We start from the raw sequence: 27,950 nt of genomic DNA on the forward strand, positions 1-27,950 counted from the left end.
ATGCTACCTGCTTATGATTTTTCCTCCAGCAGCTATCAAGGTTATTACCAAGACTTGTCTTTTCTGACCTGTACTGCTAAGGACAGGAAAGGTGCTGCAGTTGCCAAAAAGCCCAAACAGAAAAAATAAAAAAACCCAACCAAAAAACACCTCAAACCAAATCGAAACTCACCTGACAAACAGACCATAAAAAACACTTTGGGCACCTTCAGCTTGGTAGTCTAAAGAGATAATCTGGAGACAATTATTAATTAAAACAGCAGCTTTTCCTCTAAGAGTGAATGTTCCAGGAGTTGGCTAAACATGCAAATTTATTTTTGCAACTTGGTATGGAATAGGGAACTTCAACAGACAGACACGGCAGCCTGCCATCAGACCTAAGTGCAAGCCATAGAGCATGTTCAGGTGAACTAACCTTGAGATCTGCAGAGAGGAGAATACGCTATGGGCTATACTAAGCAATCATCTGTAGCTGGCACTGGAAAGTAGTGGCACCAGCCAGCAGAGGACAATAGCTGCTCTTTCACCATTCCAATCTCTGCGCCCAAGCCAGTCACGATGCTCCTCTTCTGTCCATCTTGCAGCACGCGCCCTACTCCCCTGAGCCCTCCTCAAAGGCAAATGGGCAGAGGCAGAGTGATGTTTTCTATGTTCTCTCTTCCCCCCTTACATCTGTCCATTCCTCCACTCATGGAGCTCTACGCTATTCCTCAAGGCAGAGACATGAGGGACATATCAATAAGCGCCAGCCTTCTTCAAGCTATTTGAGCTTTCCTCAGATTCACCTCAGCACATTCAAGCAACAAAGTATGCAATTAACTGGAAAGGAAAAGTGGGTTTTAATGGCTTCACCAGTAATAAGAGCCACTCAACTACTGGATAGAACTAATATGCCTCCAAACTAATAAATACAGTACAGCAAGACAGACAGGGCTTTCCGTAAAAAGATGAATGTGATTCCACTCCATTATCACCTTTTTATTGTTAAAAGGACAGATCTTGACAGTGGAAAAAAGGGAAGTTTCACAAGGAGAACAGGATGTAGCTTCTACTGGTCCTTCAGTTCCTTCAGTCTTCTGATGGCAGATTTGACTGTCACTGCAGAGGTGGTACTGGAAGAAGAAGCAGAGTCATCTGCACGTGGCAGTAAAACAACCCGCGCCAGTGTTATTTTTTGGAGAAAGCACTAATCATTTCAAATAGTTATCGCCTGATTGCACTGTCAACAGGGGACTAATTCTACTTTGATTTTCATGACAACAAAGCGTAGGCCTTTGTCTACAGAAGCACACGCAACCTCACAAGCTACATCTCAACCCAAATTATCCAGTCATGCATCGACTACATGCACAAGTGCGTGGGCTCAAATTCCTAGCGACTGTTATGTGTGGGGCAACAGTGTCTTCTACCAGAATTGGAGGGGGGGGGGAAGGAAAGCAAAGAAAGGGAGTAAGCAAGGGCACCATCACAAGAAGGATGATAATGACTCAATGCTTTTAAAACAAAAACAAAAGATGGAAATAATCCTCCTTGGAGTAAACCCGATTTTGCCTACTGTATCTGTGTCTCTGGACTGAAAAAGCTAGGGTAGTAATCACAAAAAAATGCTGCTTAGGCTTTAAAAGAAGTAAGAGTTCCCTTACACAATTAAATTTTTTATAGCCAAAAGAATCAAGGAAGGAAAAATAATCCCCAGCTCAGAGGCATTATCTATTAGAAACTACTGAAGCTCTTTTTAGAGCAGGTCAGAGGCACATCTGTCAGGTGTCACCCATACAGGTAACTCCACCCCGAGACAGCTGGATGCACCAGCCAGCCTCTCTGCTCCTTCTCTTCCACATCACCAAAAAACTGGCCCAAGCATAAAACCTCGTACAAACAACAACTGTAGTTCGCATCTCAAGTAAGAAATGCTACTACAGACAAGGCATAAAAGAGACTACTTAAATAAAAATATTTGTTTCAACACTTGCAGATGTTTCCATTTCTTTATCTGAAGTTTGGGAAAAGATGCAGAGCTTGCATTTTTTGAGAATAAAACAACTGTTTTAATAAAGCCCAGAGAGATAAAGAAATTTTGGAGGGACCACCAAAGCCAGCAGCAGTAATATGATGGATAAAATGCAACATTCTCAGAAGCTGGACAACAGATACTGGAAAGAATAGCGATCAAATACAATTTGATCCATTCCGATCAAATTTTAACAATGCAGGCAAAAAAACTCCCATATATCACTAACTCAAGACAGATCTACTTAATGGTTAGCAGATTTAAAAAAAAAAAAAAAAGCTGTATTATGCCTCAGCTATATGAGAATAAATGCTGATAGGAGTTTCTTGAATTCCTTACTTGTAAGTCCAGGCACCACCAGCAACTGTCTTCATGCAGGATCCACAGTGCCAGATACCCACAGCCTTCCTCTTCATTTTGGTCTGTCATAAGAAAAGAAGGGGAAAAAAAATAAATGCATTCTCCATCAGCTGAAAAGGCCAAACAACAAACTTCCGGCGAGGACTTCAGCATCACACCAACATCATCACCTATAAGTTTTGTTAAGACAGGCAAGGATCAGGGAATGTTTTTATTCAGATTTTTCAGAACAGAGAAAGTCCTTCTGAAACACTTTTTCATCCAGATATAGAGCGGGTCATTTTTAAGTGCATCATCAAAAATTCATCTCTTTTTGAAGGAGAAAAATAGTAAGAAGTTACATTGGTCATAATAACTGATATTCTCACCTGGTTTGATGACCACTGTAACATCGCTGCTGTTAGTGGTCCCTGGACACCCCAAGATTGCTCTAAACCAGCCCCCCTTTGAATAGCATCTAAAGAGGAAGCAGTGGGTACTGAGCTCCTTTCAACCCAGGCAAGTCTCCATCACCTTGCAAAGATGACAGGGGGTTTGCTAGACCCATACTGGATTTAGACAGCTCTGCAAACGGGCTTATCAACATTCTCACTTCACATGAGAAAGAGGCTAAAATATTGGAAGAAACTAGATGGAAATCTTTTTAAATTTCCAGCTGCTTAAAGACACCTACTTTACAGATAACAATAAAAATTATCTGGGCAAAGCACAATCTGATGGGCCTTTCAAACTGTCAAAAACCAGATTTAAGAGTCAATTTTGATTATGAGCAGATAAGATTACTTATCAGAAATTCTTTCCCATCCAGAGTTATACAGTACACAAATACAAGTAAGCAACTGCAATCAAAAGTTTTCAGCGTGAAAAGCAAGCTCTCTTCCTCCCCCGAGCAAGCCATAAAGTTACTGAAGAGAATAAAAAAAAAAAAAAGCCCAAGTCATGCCTTAATTATCAGGATAACAAGTGTGTTGTTTTAATTCTGTCACATGTTTTTATTAGATACCTGAAATGTATAATATGACAACATTTCCCTATTTTGTATAATGAAATATAATTTATGTTTGTTTTCATTTAACAACCGCTAGGCAAGCACATGAAACGTCTACGAATTCTTTTAGTTTTATAAGGGATTCTGACAGTAGCCTATAGCTCACAATAAACTAATCACTGTCTCAAAACTAGTCGAGTTATCTCTTTGGTAGAAAAATTACCAAAGCATCACATTGCATTTCTAGCATCAATAACAAAGTTATTTTTAATGGCTATTTTAGGGAAGGAGGTCTCTCACCTTGCCACAGAAAGAGCAGGTATACTTGGCATGCTGGCTAATTTCAATCTTCTTCACCATTTTCCTAAGGGACGCACCGTATCGGGTACCATATTTACCCACAATCCCAACCTTCTTGGTGCGCTTAGCCTGTTGGGAGGCAAACCAGAATGAGCTTCAATTTCACTGAGATGGCCGGCCATCTCCTCGGCTGCTCCCCTCTCCTGACACATGACAGCAAAGCGATCGAAAGGAGCGCTGCAGCCCACAAACGCCTCTCCTTGCCCTTGTAAATACTGTTGGTTATGAAACGGCGAGAGGCTCATGCTGCCGCAGCCTCCCAGCCGTTGCCGGGGCGCCCGAGGCAGAGGCCCGCATCCGAGCCCGAGCAAAGCTACCTCTTTCCTCAGGGCCAGCTCCCACACTTAAGGCGCCGCCAGCCCCTTACCGCCCAGCCCGCTCCGAACCGGGGCCCGGCCTCCTCCCAGGACGCCTATTCGGCCTTCCAGCGGCTCCCCCGGCCGCCATTCCCCTCACTGCGGCCACCTCCCACAGGCCACCCAGGCGGCACGGAGCCCCTCTGGCAGCCCAGCGCGGGAGGGACGAGGCCTGCTCGGGGACGGGGTCCACACCGCGCCCCGGCCCGCCCCCCGCCGTGCCCCGCCGTCCCAACGCGGCGGCCCCGAGGCGGATGGCGGCGGATAGACCCCGGCCCCCCAGCGCCACTCACCATCTTCCTGCCCGGCGCCGAGGCGGAGAGAGGAAACCCCGACTGCACAGGCGCAGTATAGGCCGTCGCTGCCGGAAGTGACGAAGAGGCGACGAAGCGTGGAGCGGACGGGACTCGGAGCGGGTCTGTCTGCAGCCTGGCGGTGCGGTGCTCTATGGTCGGCGCTGTACATTCCGTCTATACGTTTGTGCCGTGACTATGGGGTTCTCTCAAGCCCGAAGCGCACACACCGGAGCGCAGCCGCAGCTTGACGTTGGAAGGTGCCTCGCGCAGAAAACACCGTGTATCGGTGCGAAACCCAAGGGTTTTGCAGCCCCAGCAGCGAGCTGCAGCGCGAGAGCTCAAGATTCCTGGATTTCCACCCAAGGAGGTCCCACCAGGAAAGGAGACGGAGCGGTTACATTCACGCACCTCAGGGTTTGTTTGGTTTTTTTTTTTTTTTTTTTTTTTTTTTAAGAGAATAAGTAGTAGTTAGAATTAAAAAAGGAACAGCAAACCAGACCAGAGCTTCAGAAAGGCTAAAAAACAAAAGTAATTTTAAAATATATGTATTAAAAAAAAAAAAAAAATCAGTGAGGATGAATTCTACTCTTAAACCACACCAGCCCAAAACCCAGAGGTTTCAAGGTAACCTAGCCAGGTGCAACCACAGCATCTACCCACCTTCAGAGAATCATAGAATCTTCATGGTTGGAAAGGACCTTTGAGATCATCGAGTCCAACCATACACACACCAAAAAAACCCAACCAACCAAACAAAAACACCACAAAAAAACACCACAAAGAAACAACCTATAATCTCTGCCACTAGAGCATGCCCTGAAGTGCCAAATCTAGACGTTTCTTAAACACCTCTAGGGATGGTGACTCAGCCACCTCCCTGGGCAGGCTGTTCCAGGGCCTGACCACTCTTTCAGTAAAGTAATTCTTCCTAATATCTAATCTAAACCTCCCCTGCCGCAACTTCAGACCATTTCCTCTGGTCCTGTCATCATTCACCAGGGAGAAGAGGCCAACACCCACCTCTCTACAGCCTCCTTTCAGGGAGCTGTAGAGGGCAATGAGGTCTCCCCTCAGCCTTCTCTTCTCCAAGCTAAACATGCCCAGCTCCCTCAGCCTCTCCTCATATGACCTGGTCTCCAGACCCCTCATCAGCCTGGTAGCTCTCCTCTGGACGCGCTCCAGCACTTCAATGTACAGAGGGGCCCAGAACTGAACACAGTGCTCGAGGTGAGGCCTCGAGTGGTTCGGGTTGGAAGGGACCTTAAAGATCACCTGGTTCCAGCCCCCTGCCACAGGCAGAGACACCTCCCACTAGACCAGGCTGCTCAAAGCCCCATCCAGCCTGGCCTTGAACACTTCCAGGGGTCATCCCGTGCTGGGACAACCATCCATCACAGCCTCTATGTGCCATGACTCCCGGCGCTGGGGCACTGGAGCCCACCGGGACCGAATCCCGGGGTCGGCACTGGGAGGGCTCCTGCGCCACTTGGACCCAACATGGGCACTCAAACATGTACTAATGCCGCCGAGCTGCAACGCTCGTAACAGGATTAACAACCCGTTAACCTCCATTAAGAAATGTAATCCCGTTAGTGGAGGTTTCCAGTGCGCAGAGCCAGCTGCAGCTCATCCCCTCTCGCCCAGAAGGAGCCAGGGCTGCCCAGCCCACCCTGAGAAACCATCCCCAGGTACTTTTTGCAGTTCCTTTTCCTCCCCATCCATCCCCACCCCAGCTGCCTCGACCCACGACGACCCTCCTCTTCATTTGCAGTCTCTTTAATTAATAGTGAATTAATGACTATGCCACTATATTAGCCTTTCCCTGGCTAGGGTCCGTATTTTTAGAGGTGTTTGTGGACAGATGCCACATCCCCTCTTGGCTCTTGCTTTGAGAGTTTGAACACTCACATTTTTAATTGCCTGTGTTGCGCCAGGCTCCCTGTTCCCCGACGATCCCTGCAAGTTCTCCTGCCATCCCAGCGGGTCCTCCCGAGAGCTGGCAGGCCAGAGCCCTGTTCCAGCTGAGGGCTCAGCAACAGTATTTATATCTCCCTCTGCTGAGTCAAAATCTCATTTGATATATCCTGGGAATATATTTGCCCTTTTCAGATCCTCATCATAACGATGACTCACTGGATACATCTTTGATACCGACGTATTAAAAGAAAAAAAAAAAAGAAGAAAATAAAAAGTTCCTTTAGCTGCTTTATGACTGTTTGGTGAAAAAAAAAAAATAAAATTGTCAGCCAATACATCCAGGACAGAGGATTTACTGCTATTCTCCAGCCTGTATCTACAGAGTTAAAGTTCGCTGTGACAGTACAGCGCATGGTCACATCCTTCATCTACCGGTATTACAGCCAGCTCCGCCAACAGCCGAGCCCAGCCCCCTCAGACAACAGCCATTCCCAGCACTGCCAAAATAAACGCACGTTTCCAAGTGACCAAGAAGATGGATGGATGCAGACAGGCCAGGACAGCCCCAAAAGCCTGGCCTCCACAGTCCACCACTTTCAACTCTTCTGCATGCCCCAGTCTGGCCAGCTTCATACGCTGAAGACGGAGTTCGAACTGCCTCGTTTTACTGTCCAGGTATTTTTACCTGTTGTCCCTGATTTGGCATCCTTCCTGAAAACAGGCCTTTCTCCAATAAGGGTGAGAGGACAGACACAGGCATACGAGCAGGCACCCAGTCACAGTAAAACGCTCCAAAATCCACTAAGATGGGTCCTTCCCTTTACTGGGCTTTAGATGATGCCAAAAAGCTACCTACAGCTATACCATCTTCAACGCGCAGGTGTAAGAGTCCCCAAGAGCACTGCACATTCCTGAGCCTGCCTGGGGGTCTCACTGGCCACCTGCACGCTGCTTTGGACACATTCTCATCAGCAAGCCTTGGAGAGTCTGGCTGAGCCTGCTGGCAGCTTGCCAGCTGCCTCCTCACCATATTAACGACAGACTAATGGTCTAATTTGGCTAAGGCCTGCACAGTCTTCCCAATCCCTTGATGTAAGGACTAAAAGCACTTTCCAGCAAGATTCTTCTCCCCTTTTTCATCTAGTAAGGATAAAGTGAACCTCAAGTGTACTTGAAGAGCCTTTGTAACGCTGCAGCAAACCATCTGAGATTTTATGGGTCCTAACAAAGAAAGAGTATACCTAGCGTTCCTCTAACAGGGCTGGGATTTATCAACAGATGGATAAGATAAATTGAGTTTATGAGAAGCAGAATTCTCCAAGGGTACTTTCAGCAGATTTCAGAAAAATACTGTTTTGAGGTAGCTGTAGCTTTACAAGGAGGAAGAGAACTACTCCTAAAGGAGACAACAATATGGGTATACAAATAATGTCTTCCAGGTTTTTTTTTCAGAAGGCACACAGCAACATTTCTCACCCCTTACTCAGAACAACCCTCTCTGCAAGTAGAGAGATCACGTGTCCTAGAAACAGATTAAATACTCTATGTTCAAGAAGAAAGACATTTTTAAAATGTCGAAAAGTGTGCATTTATCTCCTGGCCAGCTGTTGGAGCACAAGAGATGATGTTTAGCGCTCGGTCTCAAATCCAGAGACAAAGCATTTCCTCCAGTTGGCCAGTCACACGATCCTTGGTCCTACTCCTCTTCACTTGCACACACACCAAAGCACCTTCTGCAGTCATGAATGAAAAGCAAGTCTCCACCCAGCACAATTGCATACACAGCCTGCAGGGCATTTCCATGACGACACTTGCTGAAAATGGCATAATCAAACCCTTTGATGCAGGAAAAAATATCTCAGTTATTATCAGGTTGATCTAGTAGCACAACCTTTTTTCTCCTCCAGCATGGAAGAGAGGGCTTTTTGTCAGTGTCTGGTATCTGCGCACAGCCAAGCACGCTGCCTGCACAGCATTTTAGCTCCTGGCCTCCAGAAGCTAAACGTAAGCTTTCAGTTTGCTTTCCCTCCACCCTTCTCTACAGATTATGGCTGTAAAACATAGCTTCTCCTGTACTCCCTAGTCACATTTGCTTAACGCTAGCCCATTTCCAAGTAACTTCTAGTACTAAAACCAGAAGTATGAAAGACATTAATTTGGGATCACGCTACACTGCACTGGCAAGAATACACAAAAAAAAATAAAGATGACCATGCAGAGATGCCTGAAAAGACCAGTTGTGATAAACAGAGCCATTTGCCTTTACAACAAGCCCACAACAAAAGTGGCCCCTAGAGTTTTTGCAGAGACATCACTGCTGTGAAGTGGAATCAAGCCATGGCCAAGGCATAATGAATGTGTCACAAGCTCCTGAAAAGAACCAAAGAGCAGGTTTGTTCAGGCAGCACCGATGCTGAGAGTTCAGGTCTCCCAGTTCACAGGGCGGAGAGCATGACAGAGACTATCACAAATCAAAACCTGGCATTTCAGTCACTGCATCAGGCAACAGTGCTGCTTTTGGCATTCTCAGTGTAACCTGCACAGAGCTGTAATGGGAGCAAATAACAGGTCCTAAAGTACCAACCTAAACGTCTTATGAAAGTAGTTGTTGATTCATCTATAAGCAAATTATCATGGGAGTTTCGCTTCTGAAAGTTGATGAGTTTAGAAAGCACGAAACAGTCCCCCAAAAGACCTATCTTACAGCCATTGTAAATATTTTTCAAAAACCTGCTAATATTTCCACTGCATCACATATTTCTCAAGCTTAAGGTCCAAATGGGAGATGAAATTCTGAAACAGAAAAAGTACCAAAAGCTTGGTAACCATGACTTATAACAACTTTTATTTAAACAGCTTAGTCCAGAATCGGTTTCTTACAAAACAAGAGCAAAAGTCCGCACATGTCCTCCTCTCCCCACTCATCTGTGGAAATCAGTCTCAATTCTTGAAGAAAACACACGCACACCCACACACCCTTCCTGAGAAGACAGGCTTAATCCCTGGCAGTCAGCACAAGCTTCACCCTCCACTGACACAAGAAGCACGTGCCATGGAGCAGATCCTAAAATTTAGCAGATGAGGCCAGAGATGAGTGTGCTCACACAGACATGTGCCTAACAGGCACCACACACCTCCTGGCAGACAGTTATACCACTTGGTTTCAAGGTACTGACTGCTCTGCACAGACAAAAGTCTGGGGCTCTCCCTTCTCTCCCCCACCTCCACAAAACATCAAGGATCTGTCTGGATCCTTTCTCCTCGCTGCCAAACTGAATACCAGAGAGCCAGTCTGTGAGTGACCCAAGTAAGGGCCAAATTTTTCCAGTTAACTGACTCCTACAAATACAAACTAAAACTCTTGGAGATGGAAGACTGGTTATGAAAAGCACTCTGCAGCTGCTGAGAAGTTAGTTCTCACAACAGTTCTGCCTTATGGACTGACAACCATTACCTGCTTTTTGAACAGAACAACTGTGGAAGCTGACATGCTGAAACAAAGCAGCGTGCTACTTGCCCATGGCCACTCGCTCATCAGCGAAAGCAGGACTGCGAAACCTGCAGGCTGCCAGGTGTGCGCTGCTCATCTGTCACGCTGTCAGATTGCCTTCTCACCCTTTAAGATGAAACGCACTAGAGATACAGAAAACTTAGTCTTTTATTTTTGAAAACTGAAAAAAATAGTACTTGATTGCTTTTGTTGTCTCTTTTTTTAATTAAAAAACTCTCTTAGCCACCTTCTCTTTTTCTGTCACCATTAAACTTGAAAAAACTCCTCAATCCGCCGCTTTCTGGGGGGACTCACTGGACACGTCTCTCCTTCTGCATCTTGCAAGGCACTGCCAGAGTCAAACTCACAGCAAGCATCAGCTGCCTCCAAAAGCAAAACTTCATCAACGTCATCCCTGGTCTCAGAGAAGGTCCTCTGGAAAAGGTCGTAGATGGTCTTCTGCTTTGGATCTGCCTGAGAAATTACAACAGACAGAATCTGCATTACACTTTGTCATCTAAAACCACAGTGAGCAACAAATCAGAGGGCATGGCCCCTGAGACAGTGCCTATGTGTGTGTATATCATATGGTATATATATCATACATACATATATACACATATATCCCAGAGACATACATATGCTATGGAAGCTATCATGTCTCCTTGCATGTAGCAGGTCTGGGAACCCTCTGTGCACAGTCAAAGTCAAGGCATGAATCCTGGGAGCAATTGGAAAATCTGATCTGTGGCATTAAAGGCAGAACAGGTGTAAGGTCAGCCTGCCAATCACCAGCCAGTCTAGATGTACACAAGCCAAAGCCCATTCAACCTCTCCCAGGGACCATCAATATTCTTTCAGGTCAATTACCTTAGGGCAGTAATTAGTGGATTCAGCTGTTTTGGAGAAATTGGTTTCTGAAAGACCAGCTTCCCCGAGAACTTCAATTTTCTCTTGAATCATTGGCCTAGGAGAGATAAACAGATACTACTGAAAGGAAGAAAATATCAAGCAAGGACACTGTGTCATTTACTACGTGTAGATTGAAAAAAAAAAAAAAATGTAACAGGGGTATAAAGATGATTTTTCTACCAAAGCTTGTTAGTTCCTTAACCTGTCCTGCTCTTGTTTATGACGACTGTATGCTGTCTTGGGATATCAATCAACACAATCTAAGTCAGTATCAACACAATTTCAATAAGTAACAAGAAGAGGATTTCAGGCTATAAATATATGGAGAACACACATATCCAATAGGGAAACTAGTTGACTGAGGCAACACCAATGGCATTAAGTCAGAACAAGAAGATGCAGCTAAAGGGAGTCTCAATAGCCTGCGTGTTCAGCAATGGCAATCCCCATCAACAGACACATCAGCATTTCTAGGGTATCTCCCGATGGATTGCCGGAGGAAGAATCCATCACTGGCCCAAGAGGCCGAGAGGTCCCAACCGCATCTGCAAACTGGATGCTTCGAAAGAAGCAAAGGCTACAGCACAATTAATGCATTTACCAAATAGCCTTGTCATCTTGTTCTTTTTCTCGCCTCTAAAAAGGATGCCACTGTCCTTCTTTGAAGAGCCGTATTTCCTTCCCATTTAGCATTAATGACTGCACGGACAGCATTTCACAAATAAAAGCAGAATTACTGTCATTAGCTTTCCATGAAACGTGGGCGATGCATCAGTTTCCAGATCCCTGCATTGTAAGGTTATAATTATTTGCCATCATGATATTCTGGGAACTGCACAAGTTCACTTAGTTCATTCATTCCTTTACACAAGGTAATAAAGATGTAATTTTGGACTTTAAATGAACCAGCTGGTGGATAATTTCTTTTCATCATTTGCAGGTCAGTTCCCTCGCAACACTAAGGATTCCTCAGATCCTCCCCTTCCCCAGGATGTCAGATTGCCCAACCCGGTGTCCACTGATAGCTCTCACTGAAGCCAAAAAGATGAACCACAACTCAACCCACAACTCTAGAGGTGTGTCAGTAGCACTTCTTTAATCCACCCAAAGGACTCACTGAATAGAAAGAGGAAAGCAACAGGGCAGTCCTCCTCCACATCTCCCTGTCCCAAGCACTCAGCAGCCAGACTGCTCCTCAGACCTCATCCATGATACACTGGACCATCTCCAGTGTCTGTTTACTTTGCTTGAAAGAACTCAGCACTTTACAGTACCTCAACACACAAATGCTCTGGGTTGTATCAAAGACAATTCTTTCTCCTTATACAGAGGGCTGTGAAGGTTTTAGAGGCATCAGCTCTCACAGAATTTCTCTCAACAGCCTTTTTTTTGTCAGATAACTGCTTTTATTCCTCCTGCTTGTCATCCACTTATTTATGTCCACTATGGCCACGCCATGTCACCAGCTCACAGCAGACCTGATTGGCAGTTACTGCTCCTCCCCTCACAGGCCGTGCAATCGTTAAGCACCTTACATCACATACGTGACAAGAAGTGAAAATAGGTAGCAGGAGAACCAAAGCGTCTTTCTCGCTTCCTACCATAAATAGTCATCTGCTGTGCCTTTAGCCACCAGGTAGTGAACATTAACGGAGCTGGTCTGTCCAATTCGATGTGCCCGATCTTCTGCTTGGATCAAAACCTTTATGTAAAAACATGACAAAGAAAATAGTCAGAGCTGCAACGTCTAAGAAACAGTGTAAGCATCAGAGAACAGAGAAATACTGTTTCTTGTGCTTAGTGACTATTTCTCATCTGGATCCTGTTAACACCTGCATCCTCAAACACAGACCAAGCCAAGAAGTTATCTGGTGCACAGGGTTCCCAAAAGGCACTGAGCGTTTTTCAAAAGTAGAGGGTCAGCGCTGATGAGGGACCCCTTCAAGTCTTGGCTGGGTGAGCTGTTGAGAACTCTGTCAAGTTAAGAAACAGGAGCACGTTTCCCTTTCACACCACCTTCTCCAGCAGCATGCTGTGTAACCAGCCTCACTGGTTCAAGCCAGGCACCTGGAGGTGCACAGACAAGCAGCCATCAGAGAAAGAGAAAAACCCTAGAGAAAGTCCCCTGCCCATTACATCTCCTCCTAAGCGCCAATGTTTCTTCTCTGCAGGGAGCATCCAACCCTCATCCCCTGAAGGACGCGTACCCCTGGATTCCAGAAGAGCTCCGCAAACACCACGAGGTCTGCAGCAGACAATGTCAGGCCCATATTTGCAGCAGTGAGGGACAGGACAGCCACAACCTGTTTCTCCGAGAACTGGAACTTCTGGCACAGAGACTGCCGCTCTGCTGAAGGTGTGGACCCATCAATGCGAATGTATTCAACATGCTGTGAAAAGGCAGAAGATACTTTTTAGAGGCCATGTGTCTCCTTTCCCATATTCTCCTTCCACATTTTAGTGGATTCTGTTTCCCTTCCCCATGGCAGAACCAGGAAAGTAAAAAGGCAAGTTGTATTTTTAAGACCTTTCCTCATCTTTAAGGCAGAGGCACTGTAGCTCAGCATATACTGTACCTCCCCTCTGTTCACAACGCATGACAATGCTCATATCCATTGCTCTCCTACCAGTCCTGAGCAACAGGAAGGCCAGCAATCAGCTGGCAACTCAGGTACAGTGGAAAGGCAACTGGCTTAATACAAAGCTGAACACTGAGTGCTGATGTTACAGCTGCTACAACCTCCCCAACCTCCCTAAGTCTTCCCCTGCTTGTGATGGAAGGAGATGGGATCCTACACATCTCAGTTGCTCTGTGGTAGGCTCAGGAGAGGCATGACAAACTTGGGTGATGCAGGGCCAAAACTCTTCAGTGTCCAACATCCTTGTTCTACTGGAGGATGCTGTCACAGAGGCAGCAAAGTCACCAATGCCACTGTGGTTTATCGTTTGGAATATGAACTTAAATCATACTTCGCACTGCCCCAGCATGACCCAGAACTCTTTAGGGGCTCATCCATAGAAGTGTCACGTGAATAATTAGCAAAAGACTTTTGAAGTCAGAGAGATGATTGGCAGGGCTATCAAGTCTCCATACAGTATCCCAGTTCAAAAACGTAAGAGCACCACAGAGGTAAAGGAAGGCAGCCATAGGTGCACTTTCGTTGTTACGTTCTTCCTCTCTGAGCAAAGCAGAGATGGCCACACAGGGTAACACTCCTCCAAGAATTCACAAGCACCAGGCAGACAATGGAGATCAAAGAACATTAAATACAACAAAAGCCATTCAGCTAATACAAAGTGCATCCTGTGAGGCATTCACCCTGACAGCTCAGCTGCCTCGGTGAAGGGCGCATCCAGAAGCACAGCAAGTAGAAATTATCTCTGCCACTAACTTTCGTAAACTATCTGACCGGCAATAACTCTGGGGAGCTCTTAAACAGCTTTGAAGCTGGAATAGTGATAGAGTTAAGACGACTCATTCAATTACTTACTTTCTTCTCCAGCTCTGCAACAATTGCATCCAGCATTATCTTGTGATGAGCAAACACCAGGAATTTATCACTCCCCCTTTCCAGTAACTCCAGGATGTATTCTCTACATGAAAGAGGAAAAAAAACCCAAAGCTCTATGAACTATGTGCTGAGAGAATACAGGCTTTGCTCACAACAAATTTTAAGGATACTGCTTATCTATACATAGAAACCAGGAAATAAGCTAGCATAAAAAAGCTGCAGTAAAATGCAAGTAGCAAGTCAAGCCTCCTACAGATTAAAAAAGACATTGCAAGAAAATCCACTCATTTTTCTTCAACACAGCTGGACAGCTGCCTACGTTTATACTTGTATATCAATCAATTTGTTAGATCCTACTCAAAACATGACATCCCAGACCAATCAACTGGAAGTCATTTACACTTATTTGACAACCTCATTCACCTTTCTGTATTTTTAACTTTTGCACAATCACAATACACTAAGCTAATCTGTATATAATTATCCTTTCTATGTATACTTACCATTGCTTTTATTTTAGAAGAAAAGGTCTCTCAACCCATGCATCAGAATATCCTAAAGGTAGCTTTTTTTGGAATGGTTCACACTTACCATTTACTACAGCTTAACAATCTAAATAACATCAGCTATTTCTAGGAATTATCCATACGCATATAGGCTAATGATCAATGAGAGATAACAGGACTCCTTTTAAATGCAGTTAAACAGTGTTAATTAAATGAAAACATCTGGCTTTTTCCATGGACTAATAGCTGAGCTATAGAACCCATTTCTACGTACTATTTTGTGATACAACTGGAGCCTGAAAAACACCTAAAAACCTAACATTTGTAACTAAGTACAGCAACAGCTATCAGAACAGATGATACAAGTGTCATCCTTTCTTTCGAATAACAAAGTTGTTGTGAAGATCAGGAATACCAAATTCTCTGCTAAATACAACACAGCTTAGGTCAGCAGCAACTGTGAGAAAACACCAAGCGGGATTTCCAGCGCTATATTAAGATGTATCAGTGCTTTGCAGACAGATCCCAGGGTTCGTGATGTTCAGATCCTTATTATGTGAGAACATCATTTAACAAAGAAATGTGGGAGAAAAGAGGGATTGCTGGATTTTAAAGCAAAACAAATATCAAAGTGATCATTCAAGTGTAGCATGCAGGCACCAACACATGACAATTATTTTATATCTCATTCCCATATTGCATTTAACAAACGGCTAGTCACTTCAATGGAAGCAATGGAAGCCACTGTCATCAAGGGTAAGACATGGGAGGTGCTGATGATCATAGGACAGTACCATTAGCTAGATGGTACTGTACATTAGCAGCTTATAATAAGTGGTATTTTAAATGCTACTAAACCCCTGACAATAAAAAGGACTAGTTCCTACCAGAGAGTCAAGTAAACAGCACTTCATGGTTTTATATTCAGTTCACGCTTGCAACTAACTGAATATAAAAGGAAGAAACTTCTAACTGTTCACTAACAAAAAAAAAAGGAAGAAACTCTTCTACAGAAACGAGCGCTGGGACTCTGAAGTACAGTTCTGTGCCAAACAGGCAGATACTGCAGCAAGGTCTGAGACTGCGAAATCACACAGCACACATCAGCTGGTCCTTACATTCAAAGGGCTGTGGAAAAATAAACTGTTTTCATGTTATTAGCATACTACTTATTAAAAAGGCGTGGTATATGACCTAAAGCAACTCCTTTGCAGACCCAGAAAAAGGCTAAGGATGAAAGGGCATAGAAAGTCACAAAAGGAAATTATTCCTAGGGAAGACAAGAGTTAAAAGCACACCTATGATAGAAAATCAAATACATGTTCAAATACATGGAAAAACTTCTTTACAGTGAGGGTGACAGAGCACTGAAACAGGCTGCCCAGGGAGGTTGTGGAGTCCCCTTCTCTGGAGATTTTCAAGACTCGCCTGGATGCAGTCCTGAGTAATGTGCTCTAGGCAATCCTGCTTTAGCAGGGGAGTTGGACTAGATGATCTCTAGAGGTCCCTTCCAACTCTGACGTTTCTGGGATTCTGATTCTGAAAACTTTTGTTACTGAGGTCCCATGTGAGCTCTGTGGAAAAGCCAAGAACTTCAGTAGGGGCTGTGACATCCTTAGAGCATGCTGTAAACTGAAGCTCAGTCCATCTCATAAGCTTTTTGGCTCAGGGTTCCTGCTGCAGCAGGACTGCAGCGTTTGTTTTCTCAAATTCTGTTGATACTTCTAGTTTCATTACTCCCCTCTTCCTTAAATTGAAATAGGGTCCAGACCAGGGAACTTGATCCCAGTCCCAAACACCAAGTAATTTTAGATGGTTCAAAAAACAGTTTAGATCCGTATCTGGAATGAAATGAGAAGACTTACTCAGCCTACACACTCTGAGAGAAGAAAATGTTTAGTGCATTGTAATTAAAATCAATTTTTCCTAAGCTGGCTTGAGGCTACACTTCATGTCCCTGCGCTGTTATCTCTAAGGTACCATTTTCCTGTTCTCAGCGGAAAAACACAGCGGAAAACGGCAAGAATGAAGTAATGACATGCAGCTTACACAACTGAATGGATTTTAGCTTCTGCTGTTCTGTTGTAGAAGAGGAGAAGAGCTTCCCTCTCGTGTTGTTTCTGCAGAGAGAAAGATAAATAAGCATAAGTCTCAGAAATGCCTTTTCTCCTTCTTGCTTTACAGATCTGGGATGTCTGAGGCTGCCAATAAAAACTTTACTAGGAAAAAAATCAGCCTTAAAATGCACAACAAAAGGGGACTGGAGGGGAAAGTCTCCGACTTGCCACTGGGCACAGCAGATACTCACACTCCTATTTCTGACACCTCCCTTCCTACCTCCTACTCAACTCCCACAAGTTGGATGACACGCATATCACAAACAGTTTTTGTTAAGAAAGCATTCCCCAACTAAAATGGCAAGAAAAAACTCCTAAATTCTTACAGAATGGTATTAGCAACCTAAGAGCCTAGAACGCGCATTTGCCATCCGCACAAGAAAAACAAACAAAAAAGTAAAAATACATTCCTCGTGTTTTTGGGTACCGCTGTGTTCACAACGCAGCTTCAGCAAGGCTGTGTTTGTAGGGTGAATGGGATTACAATGCAAGACAGAGAAGTAAGTACACAGGCAGGAGGTATGAAAGACAATTAGAAAGGACTAACAAGAGAGGGAAAAAAGAGAGGAAATGATATTTCACGCAAAGGGACAAAGTAGACCACATAAATCAAAAGGAAAAAAACAAAGCTGAGCTGTTTCAATTGTGTTGCACATTCATTTAAAACTGTGCCTTCAATAGCCTTCCACTGCGCCTTCACGTGAGGTGTGGCTCTGACCTTCCTGGGAACTCAGGGTACTGTTTTTCCACTGATGTTTTTTTAATAAAGGTACCTGAAATACCAGTGGCTCGTCATGAAAATAGTTTCTGACTTACACTGTCATATCCTTTAGCCATCTTCTTTGCTTCATTTGCCAAGACAGCTTTGGTCTTTGCACTAATGCCTTCAGGAGCCACCACAATCATTTTGCGTTGCTTTGCTGGGAGCTGGGAAAGCACATCCGATTTCAGACGTCGTATCATGATGGACTCTTTCAGCAAAATTTTCAGTTCCGTTAAGTTGGATGATCCAGAGTAGTCCCAACCCCACGGCATCTGGGAAAGATCAAAGCAGTTATCAGCGTCAAACTTACAAAAGACTGGTCTGCAGGCAATCCAAGAGTAGAAGAAACTTCCAGGGAAAGTGGACAAGGCAAGAACTTAATGGTCAGCAGAAAGAGAGATTTGACGAAAATGGCAGTAAGACAGAAGTGTACAAACTAATTCACCCAACATGAGAAGGTTACTTATAAACTTCCCTTTTTCCTACCTAGAAGTGCTCAAGGAGGTGCAGGGAAGAGGACTATGCAGAAAGGCAGGGATTCCTACCACAGCAGCGTGCCCTGGTATTCACCCTCACGCAGCAAGGTGCTGTGCTCCTGTGCTGCTCTCCACTTACAGCTTTGGGCAGGCTGACAGAACTCACTGCAGTTCTGCGCGCGCACATTTCCCTCAGCTTTAAGCAGAGAGAGACACAAAAACCTTCTTTAACAGCATGAGGACAAACATCCTTAACCCAAATGCATTCCCAGAGACGTTACACTTGTCTGACATGCCTAGTAAATGCTAGGTCAAAATTGCCTGTTTTTCACTGTGACCTGTCTCTCGATCTGCTTCCTGACATACTCTGTTTCTGCCACTACCATGCTTGGCTCAGACTCAAGCAAACCATAAAGAAATTGTGGCCCAAAATAAATCACTTCAAGCATTGTCTCTTCAAAGCATCATCACTTGAAAACTCCTCTGAGCAAACCCTTCATTTACTCCTCCTTGAAGCACTCGCTTCTGAACCTGCCCTATCCTCCAAGATCTTGTGTGCAGACTATTAATCTCAGCTCATCACTTCTCCTACTAGTAACCCTATGGCCTATCATTTGTTCTCCGGGAAAGAACAACTAAGCTGACAAACAGTGGCATCAAAATTGGTACATTCCTTAAAAGAAACATCTTTCTTTTGGAGAGGAGACCAATAAGGTTTTTATGCTGAAGTAAAGGATAAAGAGATACCTTTCTGCTGAAGTTTCACAGATAAATATATGAAATACAACTACAGTAATACCGAAAACCAGGGAAGGGGGAGGAGAAATCTTCCTCACAGCTCTAATTACAAGTCTTACTGGCAATGTCACCAAAAAAACCCCAAAATACAACCTACGGTCCTGGAACAACAACCCAAAGTAACCCCCTACATATGTACACATACACCCTCCTAAAAAGCATATAATGGAGATGTGAGTAGCCTCACAAAGAGCCTCACAACCTCTTTGATCTGCTACTCCACTCTCATTGCACCACATTAATTGCTAAAATGGATTTAACCTTAAAAATCTATATATCTTTTATGTGCCTTCCCGAAGAGAAACCTCCTGCAACACAGAAATAGAAGTAAAATAGGAAAAAGTTCTGAAGTATTCACTGTGCCCTCCATCCTCCTGTGGAATGCATGAGACAAAAAATAAATCATACAGGCCATGAGGTCAATCACGTTACTGACTGTAGTAAGGGATGGTGCTTTGCTGGAACAGGGATGAGAACACGCTATAAGACAGAAAGAGGAGGAATCAAACAGCTTATGGGCAATTAAGACCTCTCTGATATCTGGAAGTGAAAATTCCTACTTCAGGTTGAGACATAACAGGACAACCCGCAATTCTATTGCCATGTTGTGCTGATACGAACCTTTAACTGACTTTGGATTCTGGAACTTAGGGCCACCATTAAAACCCCTTTGACTTATTCTATTCCTACATAATTATGGTATCATCTGATTATCTATATTTGGTTCATTAAGGCAGGAAACAATTCAAACCCTAGACACAAAGCCAGTTTGGATCTTCTAGAGTTAAAACTTTGGCTCTGACAACAGCACAGTGGTATACAGCCAGAGTTAATAAACCCACCTGGATCTAAGCCAAGCCCTCCAAAAGCAACATGGGTATTACTGCTCTGCTTCCCTGAAACCAGGAATGCAATGCAGATATATCCCTCAGTCCTGTGAAAAGCTGTCTCAAGTCTAGCTGAGTTTATTATCTTTGGGCACACTGCAGGAAAGCTGACCTCGCTGCATTTCTTCAGGCTCTGTGGACCCAGCAGAGTGGCTCTACAGAATACGGAGGAGCCACCTGGTGCAGCACCCAGCCTCATAAACCCTCTGCCCACGCTGCTCAGTGCGCTGATAAGTAAGTAGCAGGGACCAACACTGACCAGGCTGCTGCGCAAGACTTCTATGGGGCCTGGACACTCCCCTCAGGCTACCTCATTCTACTCCTGCAGCCCATGTTTTTCCCACTTTCCACTTCTGTAACAAGCAAATAATACGTATGTTTTGTGTCCGCATCCATTTCAGAAAAGTAACATCATCATAACTGAAAGAACAAGGAACAAACAGAGCCAATATACCATCTACTGTCATATTAAAAAGCATATATGGGCAGAATCCTACAGTACGTTCGGCTTACTGTATTTCTTTTATGGTGACTGTTGCTGGAACAATTTGCGCAAACAAGGAAGCGTGCTAGTTCTCTACTGCACCTAGCTAGTGATAAAAAAGATGATTATTAAAACATAGTTTGGTATATCCTATTGTGGAAAAGAAGAGAGAAAAAAGCGGGACATTTATTTTGCCAAAATACACATCTGGCTTTGATCCATATCATTCCAGAATAAATGCTTCCAACTGTGATTTTCTTACCAAAGTGTTACAGCATCTTACATGAGTCAGTAAACTTATTACAGTGCTAGCAGAAGCTGCCAAACTCTTACAAATTCAGAGCATGTGCTCAGATAGAAATTATTTAATATTTGCCAACTTCACCCAGTTTGAAAAATGAATTCACAGCATGTATTTTGGGAAACAGACTTGAGATATTTTGTAAATAAGCAGGTGACATTTCACTTGCTGCATTTTTAAGAGTACAGATGCTGGGAGGTTGAATTACAAAATGATAAACTTTTATTTCATATCTTTTCTAATCACATCTGCCAGGGATTTGCAATTTTCTGTTATAAAATCTATTATCTTCAAACAGCAACTAGTCAGGTTTTAGTTTTAAATGGAATGGTTCAGGTTTGTCAATTTTTCTTTTATCTTATAATGCAATCAGATTTATTATTAATATCAAAACATTTTTACATTGCACCTTTCATCCTGACAGATCTCCAAAAGCCTTGCAAAACCTCTCTGTTTCTGAGCAATTCCATCCCCACTCATAACGCTGCCACTTTAGGACAGAAAGAAGAACCTATTTAAGTAATGACAGCAGAAGTGCCACAACAGTTCTTCAGAGAGGATGTAACTCCTAACACAGTCTCAGGTTAGAGCTGCTAAAAGAAACATGAGGGACGTACTACGGTCATGAGGGAACAACTACAATCATCAAAACACCTTTTAATTTACTCATTGCTGAGTGGATCTATAGCAACCCAATATTCAGCAGTCCCATTTTTGCCTCTAATACTATCCACATCTCTTCATTTCCAGCAGCCCGACTTCTGCTCTAAATAACCAGATTCTTTCTAGGCTCACTCTATCATTTACTGACATTAACTGTAGCAAAATGTCCCAGGACAGCACTGAGAAGACCAGTAATGTTCTACTGTCTAGTAGAGGCAGGTCAAACAGAGAAACAAAATTGTACTAGAAACCCTGCAGAAGTGTTGAAGGGAAGCTGATGCAGACTGTGACCTCCATGCTGAGTTTCATTGTAGGTTGAAAACTCATTTACACAGAATACACTGTTACAACCTGGATCGCACAAAACAATTTTATTTCTTTTATCCAGTTCAACATCTTACCTGAGTTTCATGTCTCGTAATCGAAGCAACAGCTAGTCATGCAGAACTTCACCCTCAAAGGGTTTATGAAACTCCAAACCTATTTAGATTCACATGTTGCAATTCAACTTTCCTTTTTACTGCAGAAAAACAATGAGATTAAACTACATCTCTTAATTTCCCTCTAGGAAGCATTCTGGACACTGCTCAGACAGGAATCATTCAACAAAGATAATGAAGCTCAGGAGAAGACATGGCCCTCTCCCTCCATATGATTCCTACTGTGGATGGAGAAACAATAAGTTTATCCTCTGCCAGAAAAGCGGTGCTTTGCTAACATGAGTGCTGTCATCTTCTAGAACTCAGGTTCTGGATCCGTGATTCTGCATGCTAAATGACCTTATTTAGTCAATGGCAGCAGCATATGAGTATCAAAGCCAATGAACTCCTCATCTAGCTTGCACATTTGGACGTACACGGAACAGCACTACACTAGCAATGAAAATAAAGGGGGCATTCAGACCTAGGAAAAAGGGGACTTACATGAGACTGCAATATGAATCATCTTGATGGAAACTTGGCATATGTTAGCTACTCTAAACAGAGAAAAGAAAACAAACACGAAATCCCTACAAATAGCTATAACTATTTTTATGGCATACACTGATGACATTTGGTTCTTCTGTACATATTTTTGAGCACTGAAATGGTCATTTGGTGTTTCCAACCACTCTGCTGAAAGTTATTGCCCAATCTCACAGAAAACGAGGCACAAGAAGTGAAATGGATGCTCAAGAACAAAGCAGAGCAAGCAAGTTCATGCACTACAGGTCCGTGCTCACACTGCCAAGCCGTTCTGTGCCACATGCTAACTGCTCCATGCTTGGCCTGGAGGAACTGGAGGGCAAGCCAAATTAGAGGGCTCTTGTTCCAAATCAGAACTTGGGGGAACTTTGGTTCCCCTTTTCATGTCTATGCAACCAACACAGAAGATCCTAGAGCCTCTTTGTACAACAGGCAGCAGAAAAAGCTCTTCTCTTGGCAGTGTGTGTTCCAACACACACAGCCACCCTAGAGATGGCAAATCCACGCACAGCTAAACTGCCCGTACACTGAGAGCAAGGCAGACACGTGCCATCATGGCTGCAAATACTGGCTTCCCACAAAGCCAAGATCTTGCAGTGGTGGGACTCAATGACTCTACTGAAACAACCGCTGAACAGCTGGCAGAGATAAGAGAAGTTAATTTATTTTCAAGATATGCTGAGAACCACATTCATTTCCTGAATTAAGAGGGTGGAATACAAAGACAGACTATAAGTCATTTTTCACTTACCTGGAGATATAAAATTCAAAATCCCAAGCAACTAAGGCCTTACTTTGCTAAACAGTCACTAAAGCCCACTAGAAACTGTTTTTGGGGTTTTTTTTAATCAATTAGCCCAAATCTGCAGCTGCTTAAAGGCCCCACAGTTACTCTGACCATTTAAAACACTCTGGGGGCAAGTTCTTCTTAGAATAGGCTCATTTCCCAGCTATGGCCATTTTTTTTTTTTTTTAAAGCTTTTTACTTCCATAGCTTTCAGGAAGCATTACTGCCTCCATGTCTCAGGCCCACCACTGCAGCACCTAGAGCTTCTCAGATTGAGTGCTTTCAAATGTTACTCTGCAGTGAGACTTTCTCCAAAAAGATGTAATATCAGACAGAACGAAGGAAAGAAAGACTCCACATTTTGCAAAAAATAAAATAAACCAAAACAAAACACAAAACACCAAAACAAAACACAAAACACCAAAACAAAACACAAAACAAAAAAAAATAATAAAAAAAAAGCTGTTTGCACAGTCCCAGTCTGCCGCTTCCCCCACTGAAGTACCTTCTTGGCATCACAGTAGCGTAGCCCAAAGGAGTGGAACTGCGGGAAGAAGGCTGGCTGGACAGCTGCGATCTGCGTGTAGAGCTCTGCAGGCCGCGACATGGCAGGGGTTCCTGAAAGCAAGATCACTCTCCTGGCAGCCTGGGAAAGCAAAATGGAGCATCGTTATCATGCAGCTTACAGTATAAGCAGAACGTGCTAAGAAGTCATCCCCAGTCCTGAAAGAAAATCGCAGAGCCATTGTCCAAGCACCCTAAATGGAAGAGTACTTCACCTTCCACAGATACTTTCAGCCTTCACTGCCTGAAGACAGCGCTTCAGACTCAAGGACAGTGCTTAAAACTTCTAGGAAGCAGGACAAACCATACTGTTTATTATTCATCATCCACATGCTGTAAGGGAAGGGGACATAAATTTTTATGACAATACTTTCTGAATTGGCATTTACCCACTAGACACGTTAATATCTTGTGCCTGGCTCAATATTTCATTTGGCATCCGATGTCACAGGAAAATGACGCACCCTCTCAGGTACATCCTCACCTCCCAAATAAATTCTCTCGCAATAAATGTGCCACAGCAAGCCATAAACAGACTGTCTTCCTCACAAAAGCAGAAGAGATCCAGAGAAGCAGGATCTTCTTCTTACGTTTTGTTCATTTTTTTTCTTTTTAAACTCTACTAGCAAGGAGAGAAAGATGAAGCTGCCTGAAGCAGGACCAGAAGATGTCCACATGACAGCCATGGTGAGTCTAGGCACAGCTGGCTGGATTCTAGAACATGAGTTAATAAATACGAATCATGTAAGACTATAAAATGTGTTATAGGGGAGACAGGAAGGAGGTGGGGTGGGAAACCTGTATCTAAAGTAGGTGCTCCCAAAAAGTGGGAAAAAAAATTACACTATAGACATAAACCCTCCAAGATGCATTTCTACCCTCATACCTCCATTATTATCTAATTCTATTATTAGATGAGAACTATGAATTTCTACTGCTGTAAATTCACATATAGTATTTAAATTACAAATGCCTTGTAGTTTCCTGCATGGTTTAATGCAGGTTCATTAAAATAACAAAGAGATTCTTGAGTGACATCTGTACAAACAGCTCATTCACATTTAAATGAAAAAGAAAATTAAATTCTTTTATCTTTTCACTGAGATCTACCAGTCACCCAAATCTATTCAGCTGATTCATCCACTCGCCAACCAAATCTGGTGGAAAAAGAGTTCACAGATCAGCTACCGGAAATTAATTTCAGGACTCTTTATCAGATATTGATATATAGGTTGTAATCAAGGTGGGACTTGCCTTCTCCCTCCATCCCTACTAAAAAGATCAGAAGGAAATGTGACCACCAGGATCAGATAATTCCCATAAACATGTAAAAAAGCAGGATATTTACTGAACTAAATAAGAGGAGAGGTCAAGCCTTTGGATGTGTTGGAAGGTGAGAGTTAGTTTGCACAAGACAGAGGTGCCTATGCTACTCAAAAGAGCGTGGAGTCACAGAGGCCAAAGATATCAAATCCCATGAGGAAACAAAGTGATAAAGCAGAAACTAGTTCAGTTTTTTAAATTAAGATAACAGTGGAGGACAACTGAGCAGAACCTAGACAATATCTGATAGCTTGCAGAAGCTTTTGAGGAATAAACTGACACCACCCTGAAAAATCTGCTGAAATGCCAGATAAGCCAGTCTCACATGTGCAAGAAACCTCCAAATTAAACTTTTTCCTCCTGGACTAACAGAAGGCCACTGATAAGAAAAAGACAACGTGGAGATCACGCAATTACAGACAGCTCACTTCAAATAACTCTGGATCAAGCTAAAGCAAGAAAAGTTCATTCAAAACAGACCAGGGACATATTAAATGCAGCATAAACCCAACTGTCTTGAAAGGTTTTATGCCATTCTCAACACTTCTCCTCTTTGGAGGGTGCTCCCCAAGAGCTACTTGAGATGAGGTTGGAACACTAATTCCCTGGTAGTCAAAACAAACCCTAAATAGGTATCAACAGAGAAAATTATGAAGTTACAGGTTATTTGAATTCTAAACTTGTACAGCAGCTGCTTTGATACGCACAACTTAATTTTGAACAGACAGGGTATCTAACAACTGCAAGCACTTACCAAGGGGTGTGATACATCTTACATAATTAATCATTTTAAACAAATTGAGAAGTAAAAAACAACAGGGGGAGAAAAAAAAAAAACGCAAACCCAAAAGACACTAGATACATAAGAGCCATGAAGAACTTGAAGAAATTAATTCCAGAAAATTGTGCGTAACATAGGTGGTCTAACTCATCCCAAGGGTCCCTTTCATTTTTAAAATCCATGACAAAAGGAGCCCAAGAGAGAACTGAAGAAAAAAAAAAAAAAAGTAATCCAGGAAGACAACTTTCCAAGTGTTGAAGGCTTACTTAAACTCTGGATGAAAGAAATGGCTTTGATTCACATCTCTTTTCTAGTGGCAACTCATTTTGAATAGATGCCAATAAAGATTTGCTCCTGCAGAAATGTCTCGGCTCACTGCTTAATTCTTGTGCTGTCAAGAGTGAGAGCTTACCCTCTTTATTCCAAGGTCTATAAGAATAATATGGAACAACAGCACAGAAAATAAGACTGAAGTGACCAGCAAGGACTTTCTAGCAAAACCAGATCTGTAATCAATTGATACCTGTTTCCACATAGGAGAACTAACTTCATCTGCTCATTAGCATTTAGGCATGAAGTTTAATCTTCCCCAGAAGCACTCCTCTCTCCCATGTGTCCTTGTGACTGTTCTTACAGCTGCTTTCTTTTGAGACTGCTTAAGTGAACTCTGACAACGACTTGACTAGTGGAAACCTGTTCTGTAGCCTTCATTTAACAAGTAACATAAGTGGTGCACACACAATGCACCAGGAAGAATGAATTCCACAGCTGTGACAACATTTACAAATGTCATTTTTGAAAGTTGAAGAATAATTTATGAAATGGTAATCCCCAATGGCACTTACTTTAGAGGTCAAAACCCAGCACCCAACTGATTCGAAGGGGAGGAGGTAAAGGGGGGGGGGGGTTGCCACAAAGTAATAATTGAACATGCAAAGAGCCTCATTAACATACAATGACTGTCTCTGTGTTAAATGAATTTCACAGCATGAGCTCTGCCATATGCTAAAAGACTGACATACTTTTTTAAGGAAGTGCGGCTGGCTCTGGCTGTACAATTACTTGTGTCCCCAGTTTTTGCTTACTCTGTCATTTTGAACTGCTTAGCATAAGAATATCTTATCCTGTGAAACGAAAAATCTGAGAGTGGCTATAATATCATAGAGATAATCACCTGATGAAATAGAAGATTTGATAAAGAGAAAGGGTTGCAGCTGTTTTGAGGAGTCTGTTTCTGTACTTGGGTAAGAGAGATAAGGCTCTGCATTTCATAAGATGATCCTGCAGTGGTTATTCCAAAAAATATAAATGCCTTTCCCTATTCTTAAGTGACATCTAGATAGAGAATGTATATCAAATTGTGATGATCAGGTACGACTGAAGCAAATTACACTACCTCTCTCTTTCAAGAAGGCAGGGAAACTGGAAGGTAAGAGGAGATCTGAAGATGCAGCCTTGAGGGCCCCAAGCTTCTCCCATTTCAAGATGAAGTTTCTTCTCTCAGCAGGAGACAACAAGCAAAGGCTTATTTATCCAATCCATATGGATTTGTAGTGCCTAAAGACAGCTGCTGTTTATTTCCCACTGGAAAGGGAGATTTTCATGTTCCCTCCTCACCTTCTACCTTCAGCATTGACCTATTTCCCTCTACTGTTTTAAAGCACCTCTTTATTAAAACAAGCACAAAGATATTAGATTCCAGCCACACAATGTATTTGGACTTCCATAATAGAAACAAAGACCTTTAACCCTGCAAACATCAGTATGTGCATCATGCTATTAACCTGAACAGCAGCTCAACAGGAACAATCACATTAGTAATATTACCCAAATGTTGTGGAACAAAGCCCATGGGGAACACAACAGGAATAAGACCATTTTATGCTACTGGAATCTTTGATTAGATACTTTTTATTTCTCACTTTCTAACCCAGTTCTTCACTAAAAACTTACTGTCTTGCTTCCAAAAAACTCATCCATTTTCCATTGGGACGTTCCCCAGTTTCCGCTGCCTTGCAATACTCCATGCAATTACAGCAGAACAAAGACCATGCAGCACTTTGGCTGGTCGAAGGATGCAGAATCCTTTTCACTCCAGACCCCAAGAGATCCCACCACAGATCAGTGAAAAACTTCCATTTTGTTGTTTCCTCTTCATCTACACCCTTGGGGCTTTGCTGTTTTATGGATATTGGTAGCACGTACACTCCCTTTTTCTTATGCTCATGTCTCTGGATCAGTATAATCTTGTAAGGAAAAAACAAAATGCTTACAAAAGGCGTAACACCATGACACTTTCTGCCTCTGAGGGAGGCAGATCCAGGGCAGAGGCG

At 43.2% G+C, this 27,950-nt stretch overlaps 2 protein-coding genes across 5 annotated transcripts in view; both read right to left on the reverse strand.

Moving 5' to 3' along the window:
• Positions 1–963: 963 nt before the first annotated feature.
• Positions 964–4,526, reverse strand: RPL37A (ribosomal protein L37a). The gene is made up of 4 exons (XM_074595661.1): positions 4,369–4,526; positions 3,660–3,788; positions 2,351–2,433; positions 964–1,112 (listed from the first exon to the last, which is right to left on the reverse strand). The coding sequence occupies exons 1-4, from the start codon at positions 4,369–4,371 to the stop codon at positions 1,049–1,051; spliced, it is 279 nt and encodes a 92-aa protein (XP_074451762.1). The 5' UTR covers positions 4,372–4,526; the 3' UTR covers positions 964–1,048.
• A 4,322-nt stretch (positions 4,527–8,848) lies between these two features.
• Positions 8,849–27,950, reverse strand: part of SMARCAL1 (SNF2 related chromatin remodeling annealing helicase 1) — a 39,525-nt gene continuing 20,423 nt past the window's right edge. For 3 of the 4 annotated variants that reach the window (XM_074595137.1, XM_074595140.1, XM_074595138.1), the window contains 8 exons: positions 23,455–23,595; positions 17,642–17,860; positions 16,758–16,828; positions 14,182–14,284; positions 12,898–13,080; positions 12,292–12,392; positions 10,649–10,745; positions 8,849–10,252 (listed from right to left, as the gene is read on the reverse strand). In XM_074595137.1, the coding sequence (XP_074451238.1) occupies positions 10,046–10,252; positions 10,649–10,745; positions 12,292–12,392; positions 12,898–13,080; positions 14,182–14,284; positions 16,758–16,828; positions 17,642–17,860; positions 23,455–23,595 (1,122 nt within the window). In that variant the 3' untranslated portion in view covers positions 8,849–10,045. Of the gene's footprint in view, positions 10,253–10,648; positions 11,477–12,291; positions 12,393–12,897; positions 13,081–14,181; positions 14,285–16,757; positions 16,829–17,641; positions 17,861–23,454; positions 23,596–27,950 lie in introns of all 4 variants that reach the window. The other variant, XR_012588383.1, reaches the window with a different exon arrangement.

Source organism: Larus michahellis, chromosome 7 (assembly GCF_964199755.1).
Source record: "Larus michahellis chromosome 7, bLarMic1.1, whole genome shotgun sequence".
NCBI classification, from domain to species: Eukaryota; Metazoa; Chordata; class Aves; order Charadriiformes; family Laridae; genus Larus; species Larus michahellis.

Bases quoted from the DNA above. Each gene is read 5' to 3' on its own strand.
- RPL37A (XM_074595661.1), bottom strand. The intron at 2,434-3,659 runs GTGAGAGACCTC...TTCTTATGACAG, and splicing joins CCTGCTCTTTCTGTGGCAAG to ACCAAAATGAAGAGGAAGGC. The intron at 1,113-2,350 runs GTAAGGAATTCA...TTCTTCTTCCAG, and splicing joins GGTGGTGCCTGGACTTACAA to TACCACCTCTGCAGTGACAG.